Consider the following 27,821-nt stretch of genomic DNA (forward strand, 5'->3'; position numbering starts at 1 on the left):
TTAAAATGGATAAGATTAGGTGAATGGGTGCCCCGCCGAAGCATCCAGGCTGGTTCAGCTCTGTTAAGAATCAGGGAGGGCCCCGAGAAGAAAGTGGACATGCTTGCCTTTACCAAGTGTCTTGGATTTGTATCAAGGCCACGGCCAGTCAAGTGCGATCATTTAGTCTGGCTCCCTTCTCGTTTGCGTACACATTTGTATTCCAGACTTTGGTCAGGGTGAGTCCACTGACTGTTTGCACAATTTCTTGGACTCCGCTAACTGAAGGGCACGCAGCCCCCGTTTGGCTGCGTGTTCTAGCTGGCCGTCTTCTGAAAGCATGGCTTTCCCGGCAGGATTCGGCTGGGGGGCATCCACTGCAGTTTACCAAGTGGAAGGTAGGAGAAGCCCCTTCCCCTTGGTGAAGGCTGGGGTGGAAAGTACTTCTTGGGGTTCTGTATGCCTAGGGGCGAGGGCGAGGGTGAGGGGGCAAAGGGAAAAGAAGGAAAGGGTTAAATGAGCCCGTCACTGCACCAGCGAAACTGTCACTTTCCACACAGAAGAGGCTCACCTTCCCTTGTCCCTTTCCTTACGCAAGGGTGGTGGTAGTGAGGGGTCGACCACCAAGCTGCACGTATAATGTCAGTCAGCTCAAGTTCATCTGAGACATCAGTTTACATTGGACTAGCTGCTTTTGTCATTGGTTTCTTGAGCATATTTGCCCCAATTCCCCCAACACAAAAGATAATTTCCCCAATTGGCTGGAAAAATACGGGGTAAATTTCTTCAAAAATCCAGGAGACTTGATTGGAGGATGTTCATCCCGTGGGAGAGGTGTCCTGTTCTACCTCTGGTGGCCACAAAGCAGAGCCTAATCTCATGTGCTGCCCCATCTGCCGGGCAGCTGAGAAGTACAAGGAACAACCACAAGTTGGGAGAGAATGCCCTGAATGGGGTTGGAGGTCTGCTGGTCTCCCTCCCACTATGCACGAGCATGAGCATGTGAGTCCATCATCTTTCCCGAGTCTCAGCTTCTTCATCTGTGAAATAGGAAGATTTTGGCTAGCTTTCCCAAAACATATATCTCTTCCACTAAAGGAATTAAGGGCTGTTCATGCCTATCATGGGAACAATATTTATTTGCTCAAATAAATGTGAGAAACCCTGGCTTAAACAAAGCTGAGAGAGTCTCTCACAGTTGTTTCCTAGAGCTCCTGTTGCAAATCATCATAAACTGGGAGGTTTATTTTCTCACTGTTCTGGGGTCCAGAACAAGCCATTTGACTCCCTAGACTTGGGGTCCATCTAAACAAACTTTTCACTAGTTCTATGTGACTTTGGGCAAGTTACTCAACCTCTCTGTGCCTCCTTATCTGCAAAATGGGGATAATTATGGTATCTACATTGTAGTTGCTGGGAGGCTTAAATAAGATGATGGGTATCAAATGCTTGGTGCTTAACAGGTGCTCAGTGCATGGTCTTTGTATTGGGGGGGTCACAAAAGGATTTCTGAGGATGACTCTATAGAACTCAGCAGTTAACTTGGCATAAATCTGCAATCAGTTATATAAGACAATACTGTGGATTTCAGGTACCAGTTTCCAGGTCCTGTTCACTCAGGACTCAGGGATAACCTTACTGGTCCATTCTGAGCTCCTGTCTTCATGGGGTCTCCGGGTTGCCATACTTCTTCTGTCAGTTTGTTTCATGCTCTTTTGCACAGGGCTTGCTGCAGCCTTATTTTAAGAATTTTATTTGTGGCCTCTGACCTGCTATTGTGCAGTTAACTATCAGCAGCTTTGAAGTGGGGAGGCCTGATCCAACATGCCTTTTCTCTTTGTTGACTCACAGAATTTTTTTATGTTTGCTGTTTTCCACCTAAGAGCGCTTACCTATACTTTTGAGCTGGGAATGAATCCTGGGTCACGCACTTACTAACTGAGTGACCTTGGGCAAATAACTTAAGCCTCAGTGTCCTTATCTGCAAGATTAGGGAAATGATCGTGCCCGCTTTGTAGGTTTGTTCTGGGGATGACAGAGGTTAGCATGTGTAACCAGAGCAGGAGAGTGTCTGGCACATAATAAGGGCACCAATAATACTATTATGGTGGTTCTTTCTCCCGGCTGTATTCTCTTCTACTGTGTTACTGACAAGAGAGTTACATTGTCTGCAGCACGTAGTGGGAATGGTCATTTCTTCTTTGTTCTGCATGTTAGAATATATTCCCTCTTTGCTCCTTCTGGACTGGTTCTACCAGCAGCTGCTGGGAGAGTTACCATTTAGCTACCCTTCCACTGTGTGCAGATCACGTACACAGGATGTCTATGGCTTTGTCAAATCAGTGTGGCCTGGGATTTAAAAGCTGAGGTCGCCCTGTCACTTTTTGATTTTGAGAATCTTTGAACTTTTAGTTTGTCCTGGTCCTGAAAGTCTACAGAACCACCGCAAGTTGCATACACTCAGCAGAACTGAGGACTAAACATGAATTGTATTTGCAAAAACAAAAAACAAAAAACAAAAAACCCTAACGTTTTGGAGATTTGTTATAAAGCATTACCATGTATATCTTTCCACTGGTTTTCAGATCACAATTGTCCGTGTAGGTATCTTTGTTTTCACATATCCTCTTGAGAGCCCTGATAGATAACTAGCATAGTCCCCCACCTCCCCACCGCCCTGCGTACCTATGCCTCACCCCTACACAGAAATGGAGATATTTTGGCTCTGTTACTTGGAATAGAAGGCTCTCTTAGGGTCTCTGCGGGTGGGGCTGATGGAAAGGGGCGGGACAGGACTTTCCCATCACTGGGCCTGCTAATATATTGATTGCTTGGTTGCCTATTTCACCAGACCCCGTGATTCCTCCTTCTTTCTGTCCTTGTTCATTCTGCCTCCACTCTGGCTACTTCCCTGTTTATGGTTTTTAAGGAGAGTTTAATGAAATGTTTATTAGATAAGAGTTGGCTGTGTGGTGCTTTGAGCCTTTTGGAGGAAAGCCCAATATAAATCTAATAAATAAATAATAAACAAGTGATGTAAGCAGGAGGAAAATTATGTGTTTTAGGTGAGTTGTAAAGAACGTTGTAAAACCTGTAAAATGTATTTGTTAGATGAAGAGGCAGGGAAAAAAATGCAGATAATCATCGCTTGTACAGAAGTGAGTCTTTACAATATTTTAAATTACAAAAACAATTCTCATGAGTTTTAACCCTTTGTGAAGCCACCTCTGCCTCTGGTTTTGGCTGGAGGGCATGAGAAACAGAAAGCAGCAGGTAGCTCAGTAGCATTTTGTTTACTTCCTCGGTTGGCCACGGAGGAGCTATGAAAGTGACATTTAGGACCCAATTCTACAGCTCTTATGAGCTTAGAACTCCCAGTGATTTCAGGGAAGGCTCTTAAGGGGTGAACATGCTCTGCAAAATCCCACAAATCCTAAGCAAAGTCTAAACTACTCCATTAACACTTCCTGGTGGGATCTGAGTTTGTGGTTCTTAGGGAGGCAAAGGCCTCAGTTTTATGAATGCCATTATCAACCTTTGATGCTTCACTGGATACCAATATAGTGTTTGGATTTTGATTTAACTTTGACTTTGGCTTTGTGTTGGCAGAAATTAGGGCTGGCCTCAAACTTTGGCCTTCTGTTTGCCTTTGGATGTCAAAGATGGAATCCTATAGCTAAGAAATTTGGAGTTATTTTTGCATTTAAAAAGTGGGAAAGTAAGCAAGGCAGCTGAATTATTTGGTTTTAGGTCCCATTTCTGGTGATTTCTATTCAGGCTATTTCTTCTCTAGTCCCTTTTAAAAACTGATCTAATATACACACACCTGAGCTAGAGGCACATTTCATCTACCTGCTTTAGGTAGATGAAATACACAGCACAGGCCGTGTCTTTCATTAAGTCACTTCCTGTTTGTTTTCTCTACTCAACCAATTTGGCCTGCGTATCTTGGTTCCTGTTTTCTGCTAAACCCCTTAGATTAAACATCCCCGTTTGGGATGACTGCCTGTGGAGGTCTTCTAGGACAGGGCTCACCAGATAAATCTACCCTTTGTCTGGACCACCTGGACAAGAAGGAGAGTAAATAGATTTGAAGCATGGTTGTTCATTTCTTGGTGTGTAAGGAGAAAGGAAGAAGAGAGGGAAGCATGTGTTCGTGAAATTTCTCATAGCTTAAAGGTTGATATGACAGAGACCACCTTTCTTTCTTTCTCCCAGCTTCAAATTTGCGGTCCACACAAATTTTTTTTTTTTTTAAAGATTTTATTTATTTATTTGAGAGAGAGAGACAGCGAGAGAGGGAACACAGGCAGGGGGAGTGGGAGAGGGAGAAGCGGGTTCCCTGCAGAGCAAGGAGCCCGATGTGGGACTTGATCCTAGCATCCTGGGATCATGACCTGAGCCGAAGGCAGACACTTAACCGACTGAGCCACTCAGGTGCCCCCGGTCCACAAAAATTTTAATGTTTGCCCCTCCTTTAACTTTTTATTTAAATTCCAATTAGCTAACATGCAGTGTAATATTAGTTTCAGGTGTACAATACAGTGATTCAACACTTCCATGCAACACCCAGTGCTTTTCACAGCTAGTGCACTCCTTAATCTCCATCCCCTATTTAATCCATCCCCCTTTCTTTGATTGTACCATGAAATTATATGGGCATCATTGGAAGAGTATGGGCTTAGGCAGGAATGATATTCAAATATTCATTAATTCATTCAACACCCAAGCAGAAACCAACTGTAATGGGTATAGACTAGACTAGCACTTGCGTTGACTAGTGAGAGTAGACAGCAGCCATAAACAACCAGTATGGGACCACTAAGACCATGAAGAGTGGAGCTGTAAACCACTAATATTGACCAGACTGGCACCCACATGAACCAATAAGAGTGGGTGCCAGCTATAAACAAGCACTGGGGCCACAAGGACATGTACTGATTGAATTTTAACCTTGGGCTTATGACTGGGACACATCTGGAATATATCCAATTCTATTTGTGAACTACTAGAGAATTAAATCAGTTAACTTCTCTAAGCCTCAAATTTCTCACCTATAGAATTTCTTTTTTTTTTAAGATTTATTTATTTATTTGAGAGAGAGAGAGAGAGAGAGAGAGCGCATGCATGTGCATGCAAACAAGTTGGGGAAGGGGTAGAGGGAGAGAATCTTCAAGGAGTCTCCCCTGTGACCACTGAGCCCAATGGAGGGCTCGATCTCAAAACGCAGGAGAATCATGACCTGAGCCGAAACCAAGAGTTGGATGCTTAACTGACTGAGCCACCCAGGCACCCTTCACCTGTACAATTTCTAATGCTCATCTCTTTTTATTGAAATTTCACTGGGCGAATATGGGAGAAATTTTTCTTGTATTTTATGTTTCTTTGGATCTGGGATGATTCCTCAACATTTTCTTCCAGATTACTAATTTGGACTTTAGCTTCATTCATTCTATTTTTCAACTCCAATATTGAATATTTAATTGTGGAATTGTATTTTTAGGTTTTTTAATTAATTCTTCGATTGCTTCGTTTTCAAGAAGCTGTGTTTTGTTTTCTAAAGAATGCTAGTTTAAAAAAAATTAAGTTCCCTTTCTTGCTTTCTGTCTTTCTCTTTCTTCCTTTCTTTCTTTCAGTATCACTTTGAGGTTTTGGGGTTATTTGCTTATTTGGGACCTTATTTTTCATTCTATTTGTTTTTGTCCAAAGTCTATTGATCCTTCAGGGGTCTGTTCATGTTTATGAATGAAAGAGAATGTTGACAGTTATCATATGGTTTCACTCATATGTGGAATATAAGAAACAGGGCGGAGGATCATAGGGGAAGGGAGGGAAAATTGAATGGGAAGAAATCAGAGAGGGAGACAAACCATGAGAGACTCTTAATTATAGGAAACAAACTGAGGGTTGCTGGAGGGGAGGTTGGTGAGGGGTTGGGGTAGCGGCGGTGATGGGCATTAAGGAGGGTCCGGGATGTGATGAGGACTGGGTGTTAATATGCAACTGATGAATTATTGAACTCTGAATCTAAAACTAATGATGTACTATATGTTGGCTAATTGAATTTAAATAAAAAAAACCACAAAGAAAAAAAATCAGTGTCTGAGTTAGGTTGTTTTTTAAAGTTAAATAGTTCTATTTAACTGAAACAGGGCTGACTTTATCAGAAGCAGGGTTCTGTATAAATGAATGGGAACTACTGATAGTCAATCTTCTCATAAAGGACTATATATGAGGGGAAAAAGCCAAGATTTAGAGCTCAATAACTGCCAGATTTCAAGGATTTTAAGGAAGAATATTTTTGTTTGCTTTTTTTTAGGATTTTATATTTTTATTAAGTCTATTTTTTCAATTTTATTGAAATGTCATCGACATACAGTATAAGTTTAAGATGTACGGCCTAATGGCTTGACTTACACATATTGTGAAATGATCATTACAGTAAGGCCACTTAGCATCATCATCATCTCATATACATACCCACACACCTTGAAAAAAGGTCTTTTCCTTATGATGAGAAATTTTAGGATCTACTCTCTTAGCAACTTGCCAGTGCACCATACAGCAGAGTTAACTATAGTCGTCATGTCATCCATTGTGCCCCCAGGACTTATTTATCTCATAACTGGAAGTTTGTGCCTATTGAGCACCTTCCTCCAACCCCCTACTCGCTACCTCCTGCCTCTGGTAACCACAAGTCTGATCTCTTTTTCTATGAGTTTTGTCTTAAGATTCCACGTGAGATCATACAGTGTTTGTCTTTCTCCGTCTAATTGTTTGCTTGTTACTTTCATGTCTCTTGTCCCTACTCCTCTTCAAGTTCATGTTTAGCTTGAGTTTGTTCAACTTCTCTTGCCCATTTCAGTACCGTTGGTAAGGATCATTTCCTAGCACCTCTCTCACTTTTATTAAGCATTTCTTAGGATTTCAACATGGGCCAAGGGAGTACCAACTGCTCTGTTTATGGGAGAGAAGAACCAATCAAGCCAGCAGTATGATAGATAATACTTTAATTATCTTGATGATCTCTCTGAGGCCTGCTCTGCTCTCTGCATTGGTTAAACCAGAGATTCCCCAAGGGATCTCCCCTTTACCCTTAGCACCGGTCTTCAGTGTAAGTTTGTGTTGTAATTCTTTGCTTTAGTTTCTCAGACAATTTAGACAATTCTATTTTCTTTCTATTATCTGGAAATACTTTACTAAATGTGGTATTCTATTGGGACAGTTTTTTTTTTTTCTTTTGTTTTCAGCTCAGTTGTGGATTTTCTTTTTATTTACTATCATTTCAATGGGGTTGGAAGGGAGAGATATTAAATATGTATACTCCATCTCCCACCTTGAACATGAAGTCTGTTAACATGAGTCAGTATATGGATGTACCTCATAAACCATGAAGCATTGTTCCAAGTTAGCAAGTGAATTTCCCTCTTCTTCGTCTTACCATTATCATTTTCCTCCTCATCACTAACACTTCCAACCTCATCACTAACATTGTCTAGTCTTAGGCTTTTTAGAAAGAAGATGAGATAACGTGGAATTGATGGAACTTCGGACAATGTAATGGGAGAAAGTGAAATATTCAGACAACATGAGAAAGGCATGGTGGACGAGGAATACTATGATGTAAATGGGCACCACGTCCAGGCATCTGCTTCTGAGGTCAGCTCCTCTAAGCCATTTGCACATTTCATCATTTCTTACCACCTTTTATTCTCAACACACAGACTCTCCATGTACCAAATTTTCTAGTACCTCCACTGGCTTCAAGGGCAGTGGTGACAGATACCCACTGCCATCACTATTGGCATATGTGGGTTATTTATGCATAAGTGTCTGCCTACCTGTGTATTCTTTTGTATCAGCAGGGCTCTAAATATAGATGCTTATCACAAATGCTTAGAAAAATCTTTTTTGTATTATGAAAATAATACAAGATAATTATAAAACACTTAAAACATATAAATAAAGCAAGAAATAAGAGTCATTCAGAGAGCTATTTTCAAATTTTGAGTATATACTTCTAGTCTTTTTGTATATATCCACAGACTTTCATGCACACATACCCTTTTATATTTTTCACCCTAATAGGAATGTTCTATAAATGGTTTTGGCTTTTTTTTTTATGACATCTACAGCTATCTTGATAAGCTATAACATGCCTGCATCTTTCCTCCTCATCCTGTGATTTTTCTCTCTTATCTGTCTTTCTGCAGTTGCTCATGGATGTTACATGGAAAGCGAAATGTGAGTTAATATATTTAACCTGGAAAAACAAGAAAAAAAATTGCTGTACCTCAATCATTTCTTTGGAGTATAGGTTCTACCTATTAGCCTACATATTTGTACATGAGTTTTTTTTTGTTTTATCACTATCCAATTCATCAGTTAAGATGGGACATTTGTTTATTTGGATGAGCGTGTGCCAGCATTGTACTGGAGCAAAAAAGCATTACTTGTGCCGTTCCTTCTTGGGCCTGCCCATCTGGTAGGGGTTGCTTCCCAGGTAAGTTCATTAGTGCACAAGGTTTTTAAAAATTATTAGGCCAGGGGCACCTGGGTGGCTCAGTTGTTAAGCATCTGCCTTTGGCTCAGGTCATGATCCCAGGGTCCTGGGATCGAGCCCCGCATCGGGCTCCCTGCTCCGCAGGAAGCCTGCTTCTCCCTCTCCCACTCCCCCTGCTTGTGTTCCCTCTCTCTATGTCTCTCTCTTTCTGTGTCAAATAAATAAATAAAAATCTTAAAGAAAAATTATTAGGCCATCACACAGTGCCCAGGTCAGCACTCTGGGACTCATGCTAGATTCTTCCTCTTCCTCTCTCCTTTATTTAACCAATTATTATTATTTTTTTTATTCTAGCTCCTCTTAAGCTCTTGGTTACCCTCTCTTCTCCATTACTACCACCTTTCCTTTAGTTCTGGGACTCACCAGCTCTTGTCTTCTTGACATATCCTTCCCTCCCCTCTACTCCTCCAATCCCTCCAGCACATTGCTTATAGTGTGGTCTGTTAAAGTTCTGACCACAACCTTCCATTTCTTGAGAGATAGCAAGAGCTCTTAAATCAAACAGGCCAGTTTTGAATCCTGACTCCACCACTTATCAGTTCTGGGATCTCAGAGACTCCTGAGCTTTGCCGTCCTCAGTTTCCTCATTTATAAAATGGAACAACAATAATAGTTGTTGCAAACATTAAATGTGTTTATTAACATGAAATGCTTAGAGCAGTCCTGGGCAAACTGTGTTCAGTAAGGTTTAACAATGATTAAAAACATTTTTATTGTCTTCCTACCTTCCACAGAATAATTTCTGTACTTCTGGCATGGCATAAAAAAACTCTTTGTACTTTCACCTCTGACTACATCCCCAGCTTCACCTCTTGCTTCTTCTTCATTTGTATCTTCTTCTTGGACCAAAGTAGAGCACATGCCGTTCTTTAAATGTGCCATGACCTTCATGTCCTGCTGAACTCAGTGTTCCCTCTGCTTGGGTGCACACCTGACTGCTGGCATGAATAGAGACCAACAGGGGACAAAGATCCAGGCCTCCCACCTTCCAAGCTGGAGCACTTCCTACTCCCACATGCTGCTTCCTTCATCTCCAGCCTTTATACCCCTCTTCCGATCATGTTACCATGAACTTGGTAGAGGACTAAGAGGTGGGGGAGTGGCGTGAGGCAAAGGGAACACCTAAAAGAGGTTTTTAGTACACATGAAAAATCTCTCCTTATATTAACTGTTTGGAACAGTGTGCCTTTTTACCTGGGGGCATTTGGACATAACTCTAGACTTTTTTTTTAATAGATTTTATTTATTTATTTGAGAAAGAGAACAGGAGTGGGGGGTCGGGGTGGGGAAGAGCAGAGAAAGAGGGAGAAGCTGACTCCCCATTGAGCAGGAAGCCTGATGCAGGGAGCTCAATCCCAGGACACTGGGATCATGACCTGAGCCAAAGGCAGATGCTTAACCGACTGATCCACCCAGGTGCCCCATACTTCCATGCTTCTAAAGATGACTAATATCATGAGAGGTGTTGATATGGACACTCTAGCTGTGTGTTGGTATTTTGGATGGCATGGGTGGTCATCATTTGTGGTAGCTGGGGCCGTGTGGTTTTCCTTCTGCTATGCTCCATGGGCCTCTGCCTCAGGGTGCCCTAAACCAGCTGAGCACGTCCATATTGGCTTTGGATCTCTCTCAAGGTGCCTGTTCTTCCTCTCATTAGTGTGGATAATCAGAGTTTGATTGTAAAGTATGCCTGGGCCAAATACAAGGACTTTTAAAATTGTCTGCTGTTTTAGATTATCCAGGCCACTGATCCACCTTCCTTAGCATGGATAATTGAGAGTGGACTGGGCTGAAGAATGTTAAGCAGAACCAATTGACAAAATAAATGAGATTTTAAAAATCCTTTACATTTTAATAATAGAAAAAACAACAACTAGGTTTTCTTTCTTCTTTTTTTTTAATCTAAAAGGGCCTATTTTATATTTTGAAACTGTAAATTTATTTGCTTTTACGTTGACTCATAATAAGAAGATACTTTCTATGGTGTGGCCATTTAAAACCTATTTAAAACGTATACTAATTATAATAGGCCCTTAATGGAGTTAGGGGAAAATTGAAAATATAGACAAGAGGTTGGACAGTTCCAGAGTCAATGTCAAATCTTCTTTTAACTATGTTTGTGTTTCAACTGTGTAGCAAGGAAAGGGTGGTAGTCACTTCAAATTCTGAAAATCTCTCTTGGTAGTGGAGGCTATAATTCTTTGCCCCTAATGAGCAATCATCATGTAGAGAACGGCATTTTTTGAATGTATGTGTAAGATCAACAGGGCTCTGATCCCTGTCTGCATGTCTGTGCTCATTCACTTCTCATTTTCATCCCCATGTGCCTCTGAATGCAGGCAGAAATGTATTTACATGTCACTTGACTGAGAATTTAGAGTACATTTTCTCAAAGGAATAATGTTGTAAATAGGGGTAGGTGTCACTGAATACCCTTCAGGTATGTAATGAGATAAATAGATTTGGGGGGTTGGCCTGGGAATTTGGAATTTAATGTAAGAGGCAATAGTGAGTTTCTGGGCAGGTGACTCATAAACAAGGTTTTTGAAACATTACCCATTTTTATGTTGGGAATTGCCAAGCTAAGGCTTAAAGTCTCCCACAACACCCATGAATAATCATTTAAATACAGGCTTCGAGACGTGGGGGGAAAAATGCATTATTTACTCTAAAGACAATAATCTTCCTTTGGAGTCATTGTAGTCTATCATACAGATGCATACTTGGGGATCTTTGAAAGAGCAACATTTTTTCTTGATGGTCCATTACTTTGTATGTTTTATAAATTATTATCCAGGTCTAGATTGCAGGCACAGGTTAGAGATGCACATCAACCACTCTGTAACAGAATGTGGGGGACTAAGCCTCTTAGTCTAAGGGTGAAATATTGCAAGGGACTTTGGCCATTGCCTACTTTGTTTGTTTGTGTGAAGAACAAGATATGGGGATGGAGGTGATGGAGACCCTAATGAATCCTTCGGTTCCTCGCAATGCTGAGAACTTGGCAAATGTTGGTACACAAGAAATTCTTGTTGTTCAACTGACTTGCTGAAGGAAGAACTGAGGGCTTCTCAGCATAGATATTGTACAGCTGAGGCCAAACATCTGCCAGGGCACCTCAATACACTCTCTGTGGCTCAAATAAAGACAAGGTGCGGCCATTCTAAAACTGTGATGTAGTTGGCTTGATGTTGGATGATGACTTTGGAGAGAAAATGTGCCCAAAGAGCCAGAAAAGATCTGTTTCCATGATGTACTGGGAGACCTGGGTGCCTCATGTGAGTTAATAATTAAATTAAATTGAATGAATATTTATTTGAATTAGTGCTACGTAGTTCCTCCCAGTTAGACATTTATTCACTGTGAGTATTAGAGCCTAGAGATGTAAAAAGTAAATAAAATGCTCATTTGAATCCCACATTCTGGTGAGGGAGAGAAGCATATGCAGAACTGTGATATGCTGTGACAATCCTAATAGCAGAACAAGCGAAATGCTAGTGGAGCATCGGTGGGAGGGGTGTGGATACAAGAGTAAAAGCATTTTATGGGCATTTATGTTGGGCTTTTAATAAGAAGTTTGTTTTATTCTGTTTTGTTTTGCTTTGTTTTGTTTTCAGGGATAGAAGTAGGATGGGCAAATCAGCAGAGGAAACATTTTGAGCCAAGGCACAAAATTATGATATGTATGTAGTTTTTGAGGATTGGTATAGTCACATCTAGTAAAGTAGGCAAATGGTTTAGGATTCTAATATTTTGGAATGTATTAGAATCACCTAGAGTCCTTCTTAAAATGTAGATTTGGGGGCCTCACATGAGGCTATACAACACAACTGTTTATAGATAGGGCCCCGGAATTTACATTTTTTTATAAGTGTTCTGTATGATGGCTCATGCTTTGAGAAAGCCTGCCACAGTCTGTGTTCTGATGATAGGGTGAATGGCAGGACCTGAAGCTAGAAAAGTAGAATAGACCCATGTTGTGATGTATATAAGGTGCCAGGCCCAGGTGTTGATGTTAGGATCACATGCAATAGGTTCTTGGTAGTCCTAAAAGATCCTTAAGCAATAGGAATAGTGTGATCAGGTCTGTATGTTAGAGGGGATTTGGGCTGCAGTGTGGAGGCTGAACTGGAGGAAGGAGACGTGGGAGCTAGGGGGCAGTCGTTAGGCTCTTGCAGTAGATGAGGCGGGGATGAGGAAGGCCTGAATTCAGGTGGAGGGGGCAGAATGGAGGAGAAAGCATAAAGAGACATCACTGAGGGAGAACCGAAAGGATATGTTCATGAATATAATGCAGGGCAGGAAGGAAGTAGGACAACTAAGGCGACCCTTGTCATTGTAGTTTAGGTGACCAGTTGGCTGATAGCACTATGAATAGAAACACAATACACTGGAGAAAGAGAAGGTTTGGAGCTGGTGAGGTAGAAGTGGGATGGGTTCAATGTGGGCTTGAGATTCCCTTAGGTTATTTATTTATTATTAAATATTTTATTTATTTATTTGGGAGATTTGGGAGAGAGAGATTGTGTGAGAGCACACAAGTGGCGGCGGGTGGGTGGGTGGGTGGTTTGGGCAGAGTGAGAGGGAGAAGCAGATTCCCCCCTGAGCAGGGAGCCCGACCCGGGGCTTGATCCCAGAACTGTGGGATCACGACCTGAGCCAAAGGCAGATGCTTAACCAACTGAGCCACCCAGCACCCCCACCCCAGGGTATTTAAATGGAAATCCTGGAAGGTGACTGGAAATTCGTATCTCCTTTTTTAGATTAGATTTGCTGGTAATCACCAGTGCCTAGAAAATGGTTGAAGTCATAATGGATGAGAGTACTTGAAATAGGGTTTTAGAGGGAAGTGCAAAGAGGAGCAAAAGTTGGAAAGTCTGGATTGAGTGCTGTAGAAGAACCCCGAAGACTCAGAAGGAGCCCACATGGAACTGACATTCTTTTAGGACATCAGACTGACTAGAAAGAATTCTAGAAACCTTCTAACCCAGTGGTTTTAAAACATTTTTTCATGCAGCAGAACTAGGAAAATCTATCAAAAGAGATACTGATGGAGCTTCTCTGGTTGAAGGGAAGGTGGGTGTGGACTGTTCCCCCAACATTTCCTTCTTTAATGTTTCTTCCCCAAGTGGCGACTCTTGACTCCACTTTGGGGAACATGGTTTTTAAAACATCTTCTGGAAGCAAGAGAGATGGATTGATAGTATCCATGTCGCACAACTCATTAGTGACAGAAGGGGAACATGATGAGATAAGGCCCACAAGAAACAAAGCAACAAAGACAATGTGGAACTCATGGCCAAAATGAGTGGTGCAGAGGATACGGGTGTCAAGGCAGAGGGTTAACATTCTGCGTTGCGATATTCAGGGAAGGAGTTGCAGAGGTAGTAGATTTTCAGAGGATAAGAAAACAATTAGGGATTTAGTTTCTTGCCCATTTAAAAAGTCAGAGCTTAAGGTTTGTGCTGGGTTGGAGAAAGTTAAAAGATGAGTCTTTCCAACTTCTGTAAAATTGAGGCAATTGTTATGTATGTGACACCATAATTATGCTCAGACTCCATCCCAATTCCAATAGAAGTGGAAATTTAATGATGGGACAAGCTGAAGAGTCAGAGTGAAGGACACAGTAGCTCTCCCTTCCATGTAGAAGGGACTTCGGGAGGGGCAGCTTGTTTGGAAGGCAATGTCTTGATAACTTATCTTGAAGTTATATTTGCAAGGCAAGTATGCTCTTCTTAGGAGAAGGCATTTATTTCAGAAGGCTGTTTTGGGGGGTTTACCAATGGAATACCCCTTTACACTGTCATTTGACATACTATGGAAACGTGGCTGCCACAATCTGTCTTTAACATGAAAAGTCCGGAAAACTCTGTACTCAGGGAGTTGTTTTGAGACATCAGCAGAAATCTGCCAAGACTGAAGACTGACCCGGTGATTCCTGGGGGACCTTGAGGAAAGTCAATTAGTTTATGAGTCAAAGAAACCTCAAATTATTCTAAAAGGCATTTGCTGCCATCAGAAGGTTCCGTTCTTGAATTAGCAAGCTGCTACAAGTTCCAAGTTGATATTCTTTCTTAGAAAGATGCCTATGGGGTATAAATCTTTTTAAGTGCATTTTTTTGAACCAATTGTCTCATTTAGATGAAGCCCATTAGTTGGTTATTAAGGGTCTATATAATAGTGTCAATACATTCTAAAATTGGAGACTGGATATGTTGTTTTGGATGTTTTAATGGTCCCGATTGTTTAAACTATTTGGCCTTGACTCATTTGCTTGACCTTTGCTTGGTTTAAGGGCTTGGAAAAACTCTCCCGACTACCCAGAGTTGATGTAATGGCTCTTCATACATGGGATACAAATATGAAAATTATCTGAATAAGTTAACTAACAGTATTTGAATGATTGTATCAGGTCTGCACAACCAAAGTGAAGTAGATAACTGTGCAAATTTTCGAGGAATCAAAAAGTTTATTTTTTAAAAAGGTTTTATTTATTTGACAGAGAGAGACACAGTGAGAGAGGGAACACAAACAGGGGCAGTGGGAGAGGGAGAAGCAGGCTTCCCGCAGAGCAGGGAGCCCTGACGTGGGGCTCGATCCCAGGACCCTGGGACCATGACCTGAGCCGAAGGCAGACGCTTAACAACTGAGACATCAGGCGCCCCGAGGCGTCAAAAAGTTTAAAGAAAAATTCAATTTTCTACCAAAAAAGGCTTAACTTAATACATTATTATTTTGAGTGTAATTGTAACTGTGATACCTATCCAGAAAAAGGTCTGGAAGATTATACTACAAAATATTAATACAGAGAAGTAATATAGTTGTACTAGCACCAGTGCTTCTTTGCTCTACTGGTTGAGGAAGAATATGAGTTCATATTTGACTTTCACAAGCAGTGTGGTCTTGTTTTTGTTACTTAACCTTTTTAAGACTTACTTCCCTCAGGTGGGTAATATCTATCTTTTGAAGGTTATTGGGAATAGTACATGAAATAATATAGGCAACCTCTTAGCACAAGGCCTGGCTTTTTTTTTTTTTTTTTTTTTAAGGATTTATTTATTTATTTTGAGGTGGGGTGGCCAAGGGAGAGGGAAACAGAAACCCAAGCCAACTCTATGTTGAGTGCAGAGCCCGGTGCGGGGCTTGATCTCAAGATCCTGAGATCACGACCTGAGCCGAAACCAAGAGTACGTGTGTGCTTAACCGACTGAGCCACCCAGGTGCCCCCGTGGCCTGGCATTTTTAAAAGAACTCAATAGATGTTAAGTATCTTGACTACCATCAACGCCACCACCATCATCAACATCAACATCATTATCATCACCATCATCTCCATCATCATCCTCGCCATCAGATGGAGTGTGAGACTGGGTCCTCCAGGAAGCAGAAGCCAGGATGGTATTGAACATGCAAGAAGTTTATTCTTCATGACAGAAACGAGTGAGAGCTGGGAGAGGCTGGGGATACAGGTCTTTTGAGTGAAGGAGAGAGGGAAGGAAAAAGGAAGTTTGAGTGAAGCATTTAGACTACAGGACAGTGCAAGGGAAAACTCAGCCAGGTCTTTAGGGAAGTCGAAAGTCACCTGTCGGGAAGTCCCACATCTTCCAGGGACAAGCTTGTCATAGTAGCCTCGCCACATTCAGCACTGCCTGTGATCAGCTCGGGGAAGTGTGGCCTCAGTGCAAACTGCACCTGTGATGGATTTCAGGGCTCAGAGCTAGAGCCCTTGGTCAGCTGGTCAGCTATGCTCCCTGAGATTGGGGGTTTACAAATGTGTTCTTAGCGGCCATCATAGGTATGAGTGCTTTTATTTTATTTTATTTTTAAAGATTTTTTAATTTATTCATTAGAGAGAGCAAGAGAAAGCACAAGCACGGGGAGGGGCAGAGGGAGAGGGAAAAGCAGGCTCCCCGCTGAGCAGGGACCCCCCCCCACCCCCGATGCAGGGCCTGATCCCAGGACCTTGGGATCATGACCTGAGCCTAACGCAGATGCTTAACCAACTGAGCCACCCAGGTGCCTCAGTTGTGAGTGATTTTAAATTTTTTTCCCATTTTTTGGGTATTTTATTAATTGTCTATATTAAACCTGCCTTACTTTAACATAAAGAAGTTGTAAAATAATGAATTAAAAGTATTTTCTTTTGCTTGCATAACCTGAAAGTGTTTGAGACTTGCCCAAATCTCACAGTGATTCCCAGCTTTTCACTTTGCTCCAGTATTTTGGTACGGCCATGCCATTACTGCAACTGGACCTTTCCATGAAAAGTTTTGCTGTTCTGCTCCAACTTTAATTTCTATTTGGAAACCTGATTTGATTAAAGAGTGAAAGTTTAAGTGTTTGTAACAGGATTCAATTAAAATAGGTCATACTTGGGGCTCTGAAAATGGTAGCTGGCCTTGGGCAAATTAGGAACAAAAGTTATAAAATTCAGTTGGATGCATCACAACATTTAACATCTTTAAGGAGGACGTTTTGCCTATTAGATTCAATTTAGAAATATTTAGTGTAGGTCATCAGCTTAAGCACCTAAAAAAATGTGTTTGTTTGGTTTTTTTTCTCCCTTTAGTTATAGCTAGGATCAGGACACCTGGACCCTAATCTACAAAGTAAACAATTTGTGGTGGGACCTTGAAGAAAGTCAATTAGTTTCTGTGACTTTACCAGTAGGTTAAAGAGGAGATTGTAATATTGGTGAATAATGTGCTTAAAGATGTTTGCATAAAAGATGCTTTGTCATTGTAAAGTATTATTGAATATTTATGGTCTACCAGACTGAGCCAAATGGCCCAGAGGAAAAAACAGTCAGATTTATGTAAACCTTGTTCAGTGTCCCAGATACTTCAGGATGGGTGCTCTATATATGAATGAATAAATAAATGGTATAAACGTTATTTTAAAATTTGAAGGTACATCAATATTATCTGGGGTGTTAGCCAATGGGCCTGACCTCTGACGTTGAAAGGAAGTGTCTGCCTCCAGGTAACTATGTCAATCTCATAAATATTTTTAAAGCCACAGGCATCGATGGCAAGACATGTTTTCTTAGTTTTGTGTCTGCAAATAAAGGTAAATTATATCTTTACCTAAAAGCTACAAGAAATTATTGTCTCTCACCCACAGGATTGCTCTGAGAATTCGCAGACTGAAATTGTGAATCTTATACATACTTCTTCCCCCCTTCTTTAAAGAAGTGTTTTACTCACTATCTGTACTGTAGTTTTCTATCCCTTTATGTGAGAAATCTGAGCCTCAAAGAAATAATAAAAACAATAGCCGTAAACACTGCCCTAGGACTTAATGGATCTCACCGAGCCACACAATGCAGATGTATTGGGACATAAATAGGTGATAAGAGAGAAGAGGCACAGAAGCAATGTGTTTGGAGGGGGTCACTGCTTAATCCAAATGGGTTCAGCACGAAGATTCATGAAACGTGACAGTGGGCCAGGAGGAGCTTGCTGTGACATTTCAGATTCCCCTACCTCTTCTAATTAACCATTTCAAGTGTATAACAAAACCTAGATCACATACAGATTTAGTAAGACCCGTCAGTACCAAGTGCAGCCCTGTCTGTGGGGGATGGATGGTTCTGCTCTCCTCAGGCAATGGACTATGACTCAGTAATACCTCAAGTTGGGCTTTTAATTTCTATGATACATTGGTTCTGAAGAGCATCTGTCTAAAAGACAAAAACCGTAGCAGAGCTGCTTTATGACCTATCCTGTCATCAAATGCATTTAGGTATATGGCATAGGTCTAAATATACCTTAGCAAGTCTAATGAGATATTTGAAAACATGAAAACCACATATAGAGAAAACTTGCTATCATAGGAACGACAGGAATAATAACAATAACAATAACAGCTGCCTTTTAAAAGATTTTATTTATTATTTTAGAGAGAGAGGTTGTACATGTGCAAATTGGGACAGGAGCAGAGGGAGAGGGAGAGAATCCCAAGCACACGCCACGCTGAGCACAGAGTCCCACAGGGGGCTTGATCTCATGACCCTGATCTGAGCAGAAACCAAGAGTTGGATGCTTAACTGACTGAGCCACCCAGGTGCCCCAATAGTTGCCTTTTTAAACAACTACTCTTTGCCACCATGCCAGGCACTTTACACACTTCCTATATCATTATTCCCTTTTATGGATAAGGACACAGACTCAAAGAAGTGAAATTATCCAGGGTGAATTAGTTTGTGGGAGTTCTGGAAATTTTTTTTTTTAATACAGAAAAAAAAAACCCCAAAAACCCAACAACCCCAAATTCTTGTTGAGGCAGGTTGTCAGGAGTTCTTGCCCCATTAGTCAGTGGGCTCAGAAATCTTTAGGGTGCTAATATCTGGACATGAACCACCTCTCTTCAGGTCAGCCTCTTCAAGACTACTCACCCCTCAGCTCTTCTCACTTGCCTTGTGAAACGGGAACCAGGATTGAGACCCCAGAGTCATGCCTCAGTATCTGCAGCATTGTGTGATCTATAAATATTAGTCGGTGTGATCTGAAAGATTCAGCGGACTCTGAAGCCTGTGATTTTCATTAGTCAAAAAAAGGATGCCATTAGCCCATTTTCACAAATGCCAGATTTATAGAGGTGTTCTTGAAAACATATGCTAAAATGGAATTATTTAAAATAAGACATTTGTATTTAACTGGCAAACAGAATCAATTTGCCTAGTGTAATTCATAGAGTAGTTTTAGGAAGCCACCCCCCCTTCTTTTTTGCTTAGTTGTGTGATACAGTGAAAATCTGTGTGGTGATTGATAGGAAAATAATGAAAAACAAATTAGTGTTCATAAAATTTTTGAGTTGATTTGCTACTGGAACCTGGCCAGGCAAACCCACAGGGGTTGAGGTTTTTAGGGGTATTTCATTTCTACGGTGATGTCACTAGGAAGTTACAGATTAATAGCATGGTGCTGTTTATAATTTTCATGTAGCAGAGGGAGGAAAGAGTTAAAGGATTTAAATGTTGCAAAGGGTATTTCTTCTGGGCAGGAGAGGTTTAAATGTAGGGCACCTTTTGCGTTTTAAGCACGGATGTTTGATCCCTTGTCCCACAGTTATGTAATAAAAGAATTTTATTATTATTTTTAAAGGGAAACAGAAAAAAGGCCACTGGGAAAAATACTTGTCCCTGGGGGACAGCTTTTATAGTGCATGTTGTTCAGGAGCTACTTCCTCCTGCCCCAAGGTTCTGGAACAAGATGAACGCCCTTCTCCCGGTGCTGAGAGGCCAGAGGGACGACTGAGTGCAGGTGTCAGAGGAACTTCACGGACAGGGTTCACTGCACGCCCAGCAGGCTTGGATGGTCCCGGGTGCAAAGAGCTGAGGCAGCCAGGCAGCCCAGAATAGGGAATTTCAAGGAGGCCAGCAAGACAAGGCGGGGCTCCATAAAAGACTACTTACTCTGAGGTCTCTTCTTAGGAGAGCCAGTGTAGGTTGGTGCAGTGGGTACAAAAACCATTTACTAACAACAATCATACACTAATTCCCGGAAAGTCATTTCCAAATGCATCCACTCCAATAATACATCCAATACATTTCCTCAACACCACTATCAAGTAGGAAGACCCAGGTGTTATTAGCACTCTGCTTCTGCAGATGAGGAAACTGAGGGACAGGGAGGTTGGGTGAATTGCCTGAGGTCACAGAGATAGTAAGGCTTAGAGATAAACTGCTATATGTATAGAGAATGTGAATAAGAGCAGTCTCTGTTCAGTGACCCTTGGCTTACAGGTTTACTTTTATCTGTTACCTATGCTCTCTTCCAAATCCTTAAACTCAAGGAAACCCCATATTCTTCCAGTTTAACTGGGGGTGATATCAGCAGTATAAAATATGGGGTGGGGTTCAGGGCATGGTACAATACTTTGGAAGCTGAAGGAGTTTGAGAAAACAAGTGTGAAGTTTACTCTGACTTCCCCTGCCCTTCTCCCCTGAAACAGGTCATAAAACACTCAGGTGAAAGGTGCCTATACCTGGAGGAAAGGAACATCCTTATCTCTGAAGACAGAGGGACACTGAGCAAAATCTGAATAAACAGGCCTTGCTAAGTTTCCCCCAATTTCCTCCGCTTACCTTATGCTCTGTGACCGTCATATTCCTCCACAACCGTCCACTCGTCATCAAACCTGGCATGAAAATACTCAGGTTTAATCATTTCTTCGGGTCCTCATTTCCTTATGAAGGCTCCCAGGGCATATAAAACTTTAAATAAATCTGTATGCTTTTTGCCTGTTAATCTGTCTTTGTCAGTTTAATTTTCAGCCCTAGCCGGGGACCCCTAAGAGGGTCGAGGAAAACATTTTTCCTTCTCTACACATGTAGAGCGCTTGGCAAAGTGCCTGTCCCATCGTAAGGCTTAATAAATGATAGCTATTATTATTATCATGATGCTTTTTCCAGTGTACTGTTCCATCCTTCCAAATGGGGCTCAGATTAGCATAGTGGCAATCAGAAGCTGAAGCCAGTTTAGATTACTGCAGTGCTCTGATGGATGAAGAGAAGAGCAGAGATTTTTCTTCAAAGACAGAGAAAAGTGTCTTTCACTAGATAGCATACTTCGATGCATAAATGGCTGAATGCGAAGAGACTTAATTGAAAGATATAAGAATAATTACAGCAGAATAGCAGCAGCAAAGGCAGTTAAGACAAAAAGCCGCATATGTTAGACAGGACTAAAGTAAATGGGAAAGGGAGTCTTAGAAGCCTCCGTAGCTAAGCACATTAGGATCTTCAGAAAACAACAACACGACAAGTGCAGGGTTAGAGCCCAAAGGGTCGAGTCCCAGAACCAGGGCTGAAATATTTCCTCTCACTATTTATTTCTAGGGGAATTTATCACTTCCCTGAATTACTAAATCAGTAGTTAAATTATATCCACATTCTGTTATACATCACACCGTGCCGTCCACAAGGAGGACACTCAGGGCACACTCTATTTTTTTTTTTTTTTAAAGATTTTATTTATTCATTTGAGAGAGAATGAGAGCACGAGAGGGAAGAGGGTCAGAGGGAGAAGCAGACCCCGCTGAGCAGGGAGCCCGATGTGGGACTCGATCCTGGGACTCCAGGATCGTGACCTGAGCCGAAGACAGTTGCTCAACCAACTGAGCCACCCAGGCGCCCACAGGGCACACTCTTAAAAATAACTTTGTTTTTTTCCTCCCCCCGCCACCCCGCCCTGTCCCTTCACACTTAGTGGGGGTAGCTCTTTTCTTCCCCTCAGAAGTCAACACAGGTGGGCTCAGTGGTCTTAAGGCTTAATGTGTGCTGGATATTTTCTCTGTCTGTTTAGATCTACTCTCAACTGCCTCTGCGCTGGGCCCTGGGCAGCCAATCCATATTGATGTCATCGTCCTTCGACTTCAGTTTGCATTTGATCAATGGGAAGTATTAGCAGGAGGTGGTAGAGTGAGGCGGGAGGAAAGAGGAGTCAGAATGTTTGTTCCTCGGGTCCCCTCCCTCCTGGATTGCAGTGCGTTGGCTGTGTCCCTGAGCTAAAGGCCTCCTCTTCTGCCAGGCAGCCCTTAGCAAGGATCTACTCTCTACAGGTTTTGGAAACTGATTCTGCCCCAGCCCCTTCCGGGGAGCTAATGACTTCATGCTGTTGCAAGCCCCGAGGTACTGCACTCTCCCTTGTTGCTCTCCCCAGCCCTGCTCACACCATTGTAAATCGTCCTTTATGAAACTCTCAATTACCCAGCGTGAGCACCATCTGTGTCCTGCTGGGACCCTGGCTGATACATACGGCCACTCTTGGTTACAAAACACAGGCTTATTTTGGTATTTAGAATAATTAGTCCATGAAATAGTTAAAACTTCAAATCTGACTTAGGGCTGCCTCGGTCCTAGCCCTTTGGAAGAGAGGGTGTAGTCAATCTTCTTTCTTCCCTTGCTTCTCTTATTTCTGCTTGTGTACTAAGTCTTCTGACCTGGCTGAACCTGATGGACCTGGGTGGAGCCACGGTAATAAAAAGGAAAATTCTTAAGGCAGTTTCACGACATCTCACTTTGGCACGTATTTAGAACAAAGTCTTTTTCTCAGGGACGTGCCTCAGAGTCCTGCCCATTGCTGTAGAGCATCCCAGAATCCCGGAAGCGCGTGCAGCTGTCTGCTCCGCCTCATCACTTGCTCTCCCCGGAAGCACGTGCAGCTGTCTGCTCCGCCTCATCACTTGCTCCCTCCAGCCGTTTACCTCAACTTCCATCTGTTGAGGGGAAATCTCTTTTAAAGCGTTTAGCTGCATTAAAGATGTTTGTTTTCAGGTTTCTGCCTTTTCTTAAGACAATTTTAATACCACATTTTTTTCCTTAAAAATCATTCTGCTTTTATTTTCACTTTATTACAAAATTTAGTTAGAATTAAAAAAAAAAATCCAAGTGGATAGATTGACTTATTCTTTTCTTGTTAATCTTCCTCTTCCTCCCTCCCTTCGTTTTCTCTCCCATTTTTTCTTTTTTTTTTTTTTTAAGATTTTATTTATTTTGACAGAGAGAGACAGCGAGAGAGGGAACACAAGCAGGGGGAGTGGGAGAAGGAGAAGCAGGCTTCCCGCCGAGCAGGGAGCCCGATGCGGGGCTTGATCCCAGGACCCTGGGACCATGACCTGAGCCGAAGGCAGAGGCTTAAGGACTGAGCCACCCAGGCGCCCCTTTTCTTTCTTCTTTTTATGTTTAATTGTCAGAGAATGTACCTGTGTGAATTCCAATATTTGTGAATACTTCACGGTGTTTGAAAATAATTTTCTGTTGTTGAATAGCAATCTCTGTCTCTCGTACGCCTGTGTGTATTGTATCATCTTATATACACATACGTACATATGTACCTATACGTATAAAGTCAGAGACATCTGTCCACAAGAGAATAAATTTATAAACTCTGTTAATTAAATTCTCTCTTTCTCTGTTATTTCCTGAGAAAGTCTCTCCTGTGTTAGTGGAATTTTCGTTATATCCTACATTTATCACAGGTTTTTCTCTTGTGTTTGTCAAAACTCTATTGTTAGATGCCCAAAAGTTCATGATTGCTATATGGTTTTGGTGGGCTGTAACTTTTATTGATATGAGAATATTACTCTGTCCCATTTAATGCTTTTCCTTTATATTCATTTTATGTAATTTTTAAAGTTCTATTTATTTAAATAATCTCTACACCCCATATGGGGCTCGAACCCATTACCCTGAGATCAAGAGTTGCATGATTTTCTGACTGAGCCAGCCAGATGCCTTTTTACACAATATCAATAGTCCTAAGTCTACTTTATTTTTATCAGTATTTACATCATAAATATTTTTTCCTCTTCACCTTTATTTTGTTCAAACAGGACTGTTTAGTGGGTTTGTGATTACCAAGGTTTCAGCTTCTTTCTGCCATATTATTATTTTATATTTTCTAATGTGGTAGTTTCCTTTTGCTTCTCCCTCTTCTCTTCTACCTCCCCCTCCCCCATTATAGTTTTCTCTACTCTTTTTCCCATTGAGTGCGGTGTTTCCCATCGGGTTGGCATTTGGTCTCATCATTTCTTGGTTCTGTGTGTGGCTGTCCTGCCCTTGGCAGGTCTTCATCATTGGCCCTGCCACTAAATATCAGAGTAGCCCAGTTTCTGGGACAATGGGAAGCATACCGGAACATTCTCACATGCCTCTGGATGTTACACCACTTCTAACCTCCAAACAGGGTCGACTTAGGTCTGTAATTTCTTTTCTCTTGTGGTTATCTTGACTTTTCTAACTTAATTTTTAATTTTATCTTAGTAACATGTACAATGGTTTAAAAGCTCAAATAGTCCTGGGGCGCCTGGGTGGCTCAGTCATTAAGCATCTGCCTTCGGCTCAGGTCATGGTCCCAGGGTCCTGGGATCGAGCCCTGCATCGGGCTCCCTGCTCGGTGGGAAGCCTGCTTCTCCCTCTCCCACTCCCCCTGCTTGTGTTCCCTCTCTCGCTGTCTCTCTCTGTCAAAATAAATAAAATCTTAAAAAAAAAAAAAGCTCAAACAGTACTGTGAGAATTATAACACCCAACAACAAAGATCTTTTATGTCACTTCTCTCAACTTCTTACTTAGTTCCCTAAAGCCAACATATGTGAGTCTTTTCACCATCTTTTTCTAGTACTTACTTCTATGTTTCTAAATAGCATGCATATACAGTCATTATTTGGTATTCTAGTTGAAAATATATTGGCTTCCGATTTTGTAAGATGAGGTTTTCTCAGCCTGCTCTAGGAACATACTCACAAAGCAAACTTTTTCGTCTCCGTTTTTTCCCACTTGGTTGTTTAACAAATTTTGTCTAAATCTTCATTCAGTTTTTACATCACTGTTTTATGTAAAAATGGTGCACGACTGAGCCACCTAATATCCTATGATTGAGTTTCTTGTCTTGTACAGTTTTTGTTTTGCCTGAGAGTTAATAATTGTCTGTTGTTGGTGGCTTCCTATTCTAGGATTCTTTCACTAATTCATCCCCACACTGTCGGCCAGAAATGTAAATTGTTTCTTGACATGTTCAAACACATCAGATGTTTTATCAGTTTCTCTCTTTTTCTTTTTCCTTGGAGACATCTTTTCTGGAACCCTCCATCCTCCTGTGACATATTGAAATGCGTTTCCATAGAGTCTAGTGGTTTTTCTTGTCACTTTGGAGGTTCTGTCTCTTCTGAATTAGCTTTGGACACAGAGTGCTGTTAGTAGATCAGGGAATCTTTGCTTACCATAACCTCAAAGTTCCACATAGAATAGTTATGTCTAATACATTTGAATGTTAATTGCAAAAATAAACAAATATTTTTTGTCTGCAAGTACACCAGGTCATAATTTATAAATGGCAACTACTTGAATTTTTAGCCACATTTAATTTCTCAAATAATTTGCAATAACGTACAAGCATTAAAATAACTTCTGCATATTTCTGTGAAGTGATGAGATAGCAACATCAATATTTATGTTTTATGGTAAACACACCTCACAGAAACTGTTTTATTCAGCTCCTACGACAGGTAACCTCCACTTTCCTAAAGTTCATGGTATGCCATTTATCTGCATTAGTATGGTAATGGCTTTTCTCATGAAAGTGACGTGGCATAAGCTAAACCTTAGGAGAGCAGGGGGTACTCTTCGCTTTATGCGGTTTCAGGTTATGAAAAGTTTCCTAGGAACGCTCTACTTTCAGATAGCTGAGAAACTTTATTTCCAAACATTATTCGTGGTCCTGGAGAGACACAGATAAGAGTGAAACCTGGCCCCTGCCTTGACAGAGCTCCAAGTGTGAAGGAGGCAAAGATATTTTTAAAGATGACTCAACTCTCTGTGTTAATTGCACCCAGGAGGGCGTGGTTCTGATGGGGAGTCAGAGAATACTTCTAAAAAGTGGTGTCGTGGTAATGCCACTTTTGGTTTTTGAAGGAAGGGGACACACACACATACACACACGCTCACACACTTACTTATTTTTTATTTGACCTGATTTCCTTTATGCAGAGGACTGAGATCTACATAGATCTATGTCCTCTCAAATGGCATTGTTACGGCAAAAGTAAAAGTGACATGGCCCCATTTGTACTGATGACTTCCAAATCAGGAAGCTGAGGGCCCCACAGACAAGTCATGCAACGCTGGACACAGGATCTTAATCACAGGCAAGTCTGCAAATATTTTTAGAGTAATTCCTATGTATGCACTATGGTATCAAGAGCAGGCCACCGAAAGAAGAGAGAAAGAGCAACTGGTCACTTTTTGTGTAAACGTAGTTAGTGTTTGTTGTTTTGAGTCTAGAAGAGAAGAAACAGGACACTTGTTGAGCACATACCTTCTGCCATGTACCTTGTTAGGACTTTTGCTTTGGCTCAGTTGATTTTTACTAGTACCCCACGATACAGATCTTATCCTCCCACTTTTTATGTACAAAAAAGTGAAGTGAGTGGTAGAGACAGGATTTAAACTCACCTATTACCAGACCTAGAGCTTGTGCTATTTCCGTCATACTTTGCAGCCTTGGACATCTTTGATTTTAGGTTGGTAGGTAATATCAGTATTTTACATTTTTGTGGGAATCCCTTCCATGTCCTAACATGGTAAGGACTTCAGAGACAATTTTATTTTCTTCCAAATTATTAAAAAAATAAAATATAGAAGCCTATAATTTCTTACCAAAAATACTGCAATAACCAGCTAACTGGGGGGGTCTTTGGATCCCTAGTGCCTTCTTTCTGCAATTCACCCTGAGCGTTACCACTGAATTATGCATTTGCTTTTTCCTTATCAGGTCCACTGTGAGAACTCTTACTCATTTTTTCAACACCTGCCTTAAAATCTTTCCCTTGGGGGGCACCTAGGTGGCTCAGTCGTTAAGCATCTGCTTTCGGCTCAGGTTGCGATCCCAGGGTCCTGGGATCATCCAGCTCCCTGCTCCGCGGGAAGCCTGCTTCTCCCTCTCCCACTCCCGCTGCTTGTGTTCCCTCTCTCGCTGTGTCTCTCTCTGTCAAATAAATAAATAAATAAATATCTTTAAAAAAAATGTTTCTCTCGGGCAAGTCTGACTCCCAATAACAAAAGTAACTCAAATGTTTTTCTTGATTCCTCCGTAGTGTTTTTACATGATCTTAATACAGCTTTTATCTTGATGCAGTCTAAGAGTTTATTTGTCTGATATCAACTGGATTGTGAGTTTTACATGTTTTGGATATTATGTAAATGGAAATATGTATATTTTTTGCAGTTTGCTTTCTCCTTCTCCATATTACATTTGGGAGATTTATGCATGTTGATCTGAATAGATGCAGTTCATCCACTCTTACTCCTGTCTAGTCTTTACTGTATGACTATTCTCTAGTTTATTTATTCATTTATTGATTAATTGTCCTGACAAAGGAAATCTGGGCTATTTCCAGTGGGGGTTTTTGTTGTCGTTTGTTGGAATCATGGATATATACGTTTCCTGGTTTGCATTTGTAGAAATAGGGTATATGGTGTTATGTGAATTACTGGTTTTTGGTTTATGTGCTTCTTCAACTTTACTAAATATTTCTGTATTGCTCTCTTACCAGCAGTGTATAAACATTGCTGCCATGCACCAATCTCTCAAATGCTGGATATTGCCCAATTTTTAAATTTGTGCCAACTGTGTGGGTGTAGAATGGTATCTCATTGTGGTTTTCATTTGCATTTTCCAGATTTTTAATGATCGCTTACATTTTTTTAAGTGTTTACTAGCCATGTGTTTCTCCTTCTGTGAAGGAACTGTTTACACCTTTTTGTCCATTTTTCTATAGT

General features: G+C 41.3%; 1 protein-coding gene across 1 annotated transcript in view; it reads left to right on the forward strand.

Moving 5' to 3' along the window:
* The first annotated feature begins 257 nt into the window (after window positions 1-257).
* The window catches only part of LOC112835887 (cytosolic beta-glucosidase-like), a 122,014-nt gene continuing 94,450 nt past the window's right edge, over window positions 258-27,821 (forward strand). The window contains 1 exon segment of the mRNA XM_073891149.1: window positions 258-377. Within this exon segment, the coding sequence (XP_073747250.1) occupies window positions 320-377 (58 nt within the window). The 5' untranslated portion in view covers window positions 258-319.

This window comes from Callorhinus ursinus, unplaced genomic scaffold (assembly GCF_003265705.2).
Source record: "Callorhinus ursinus isolate GAN/ISIS: 27379988/994484 unplaced genomic scaffold, GSC_fseal_2.0 scaffold4, whole genome shotgun sequence".
NCBI classification, from domain to species: Eukaryota; Metazoa; Chordata; class Mammalia; order Carnivora; family Otariidae; genus Callorhinus; species Callorhinus ursinus.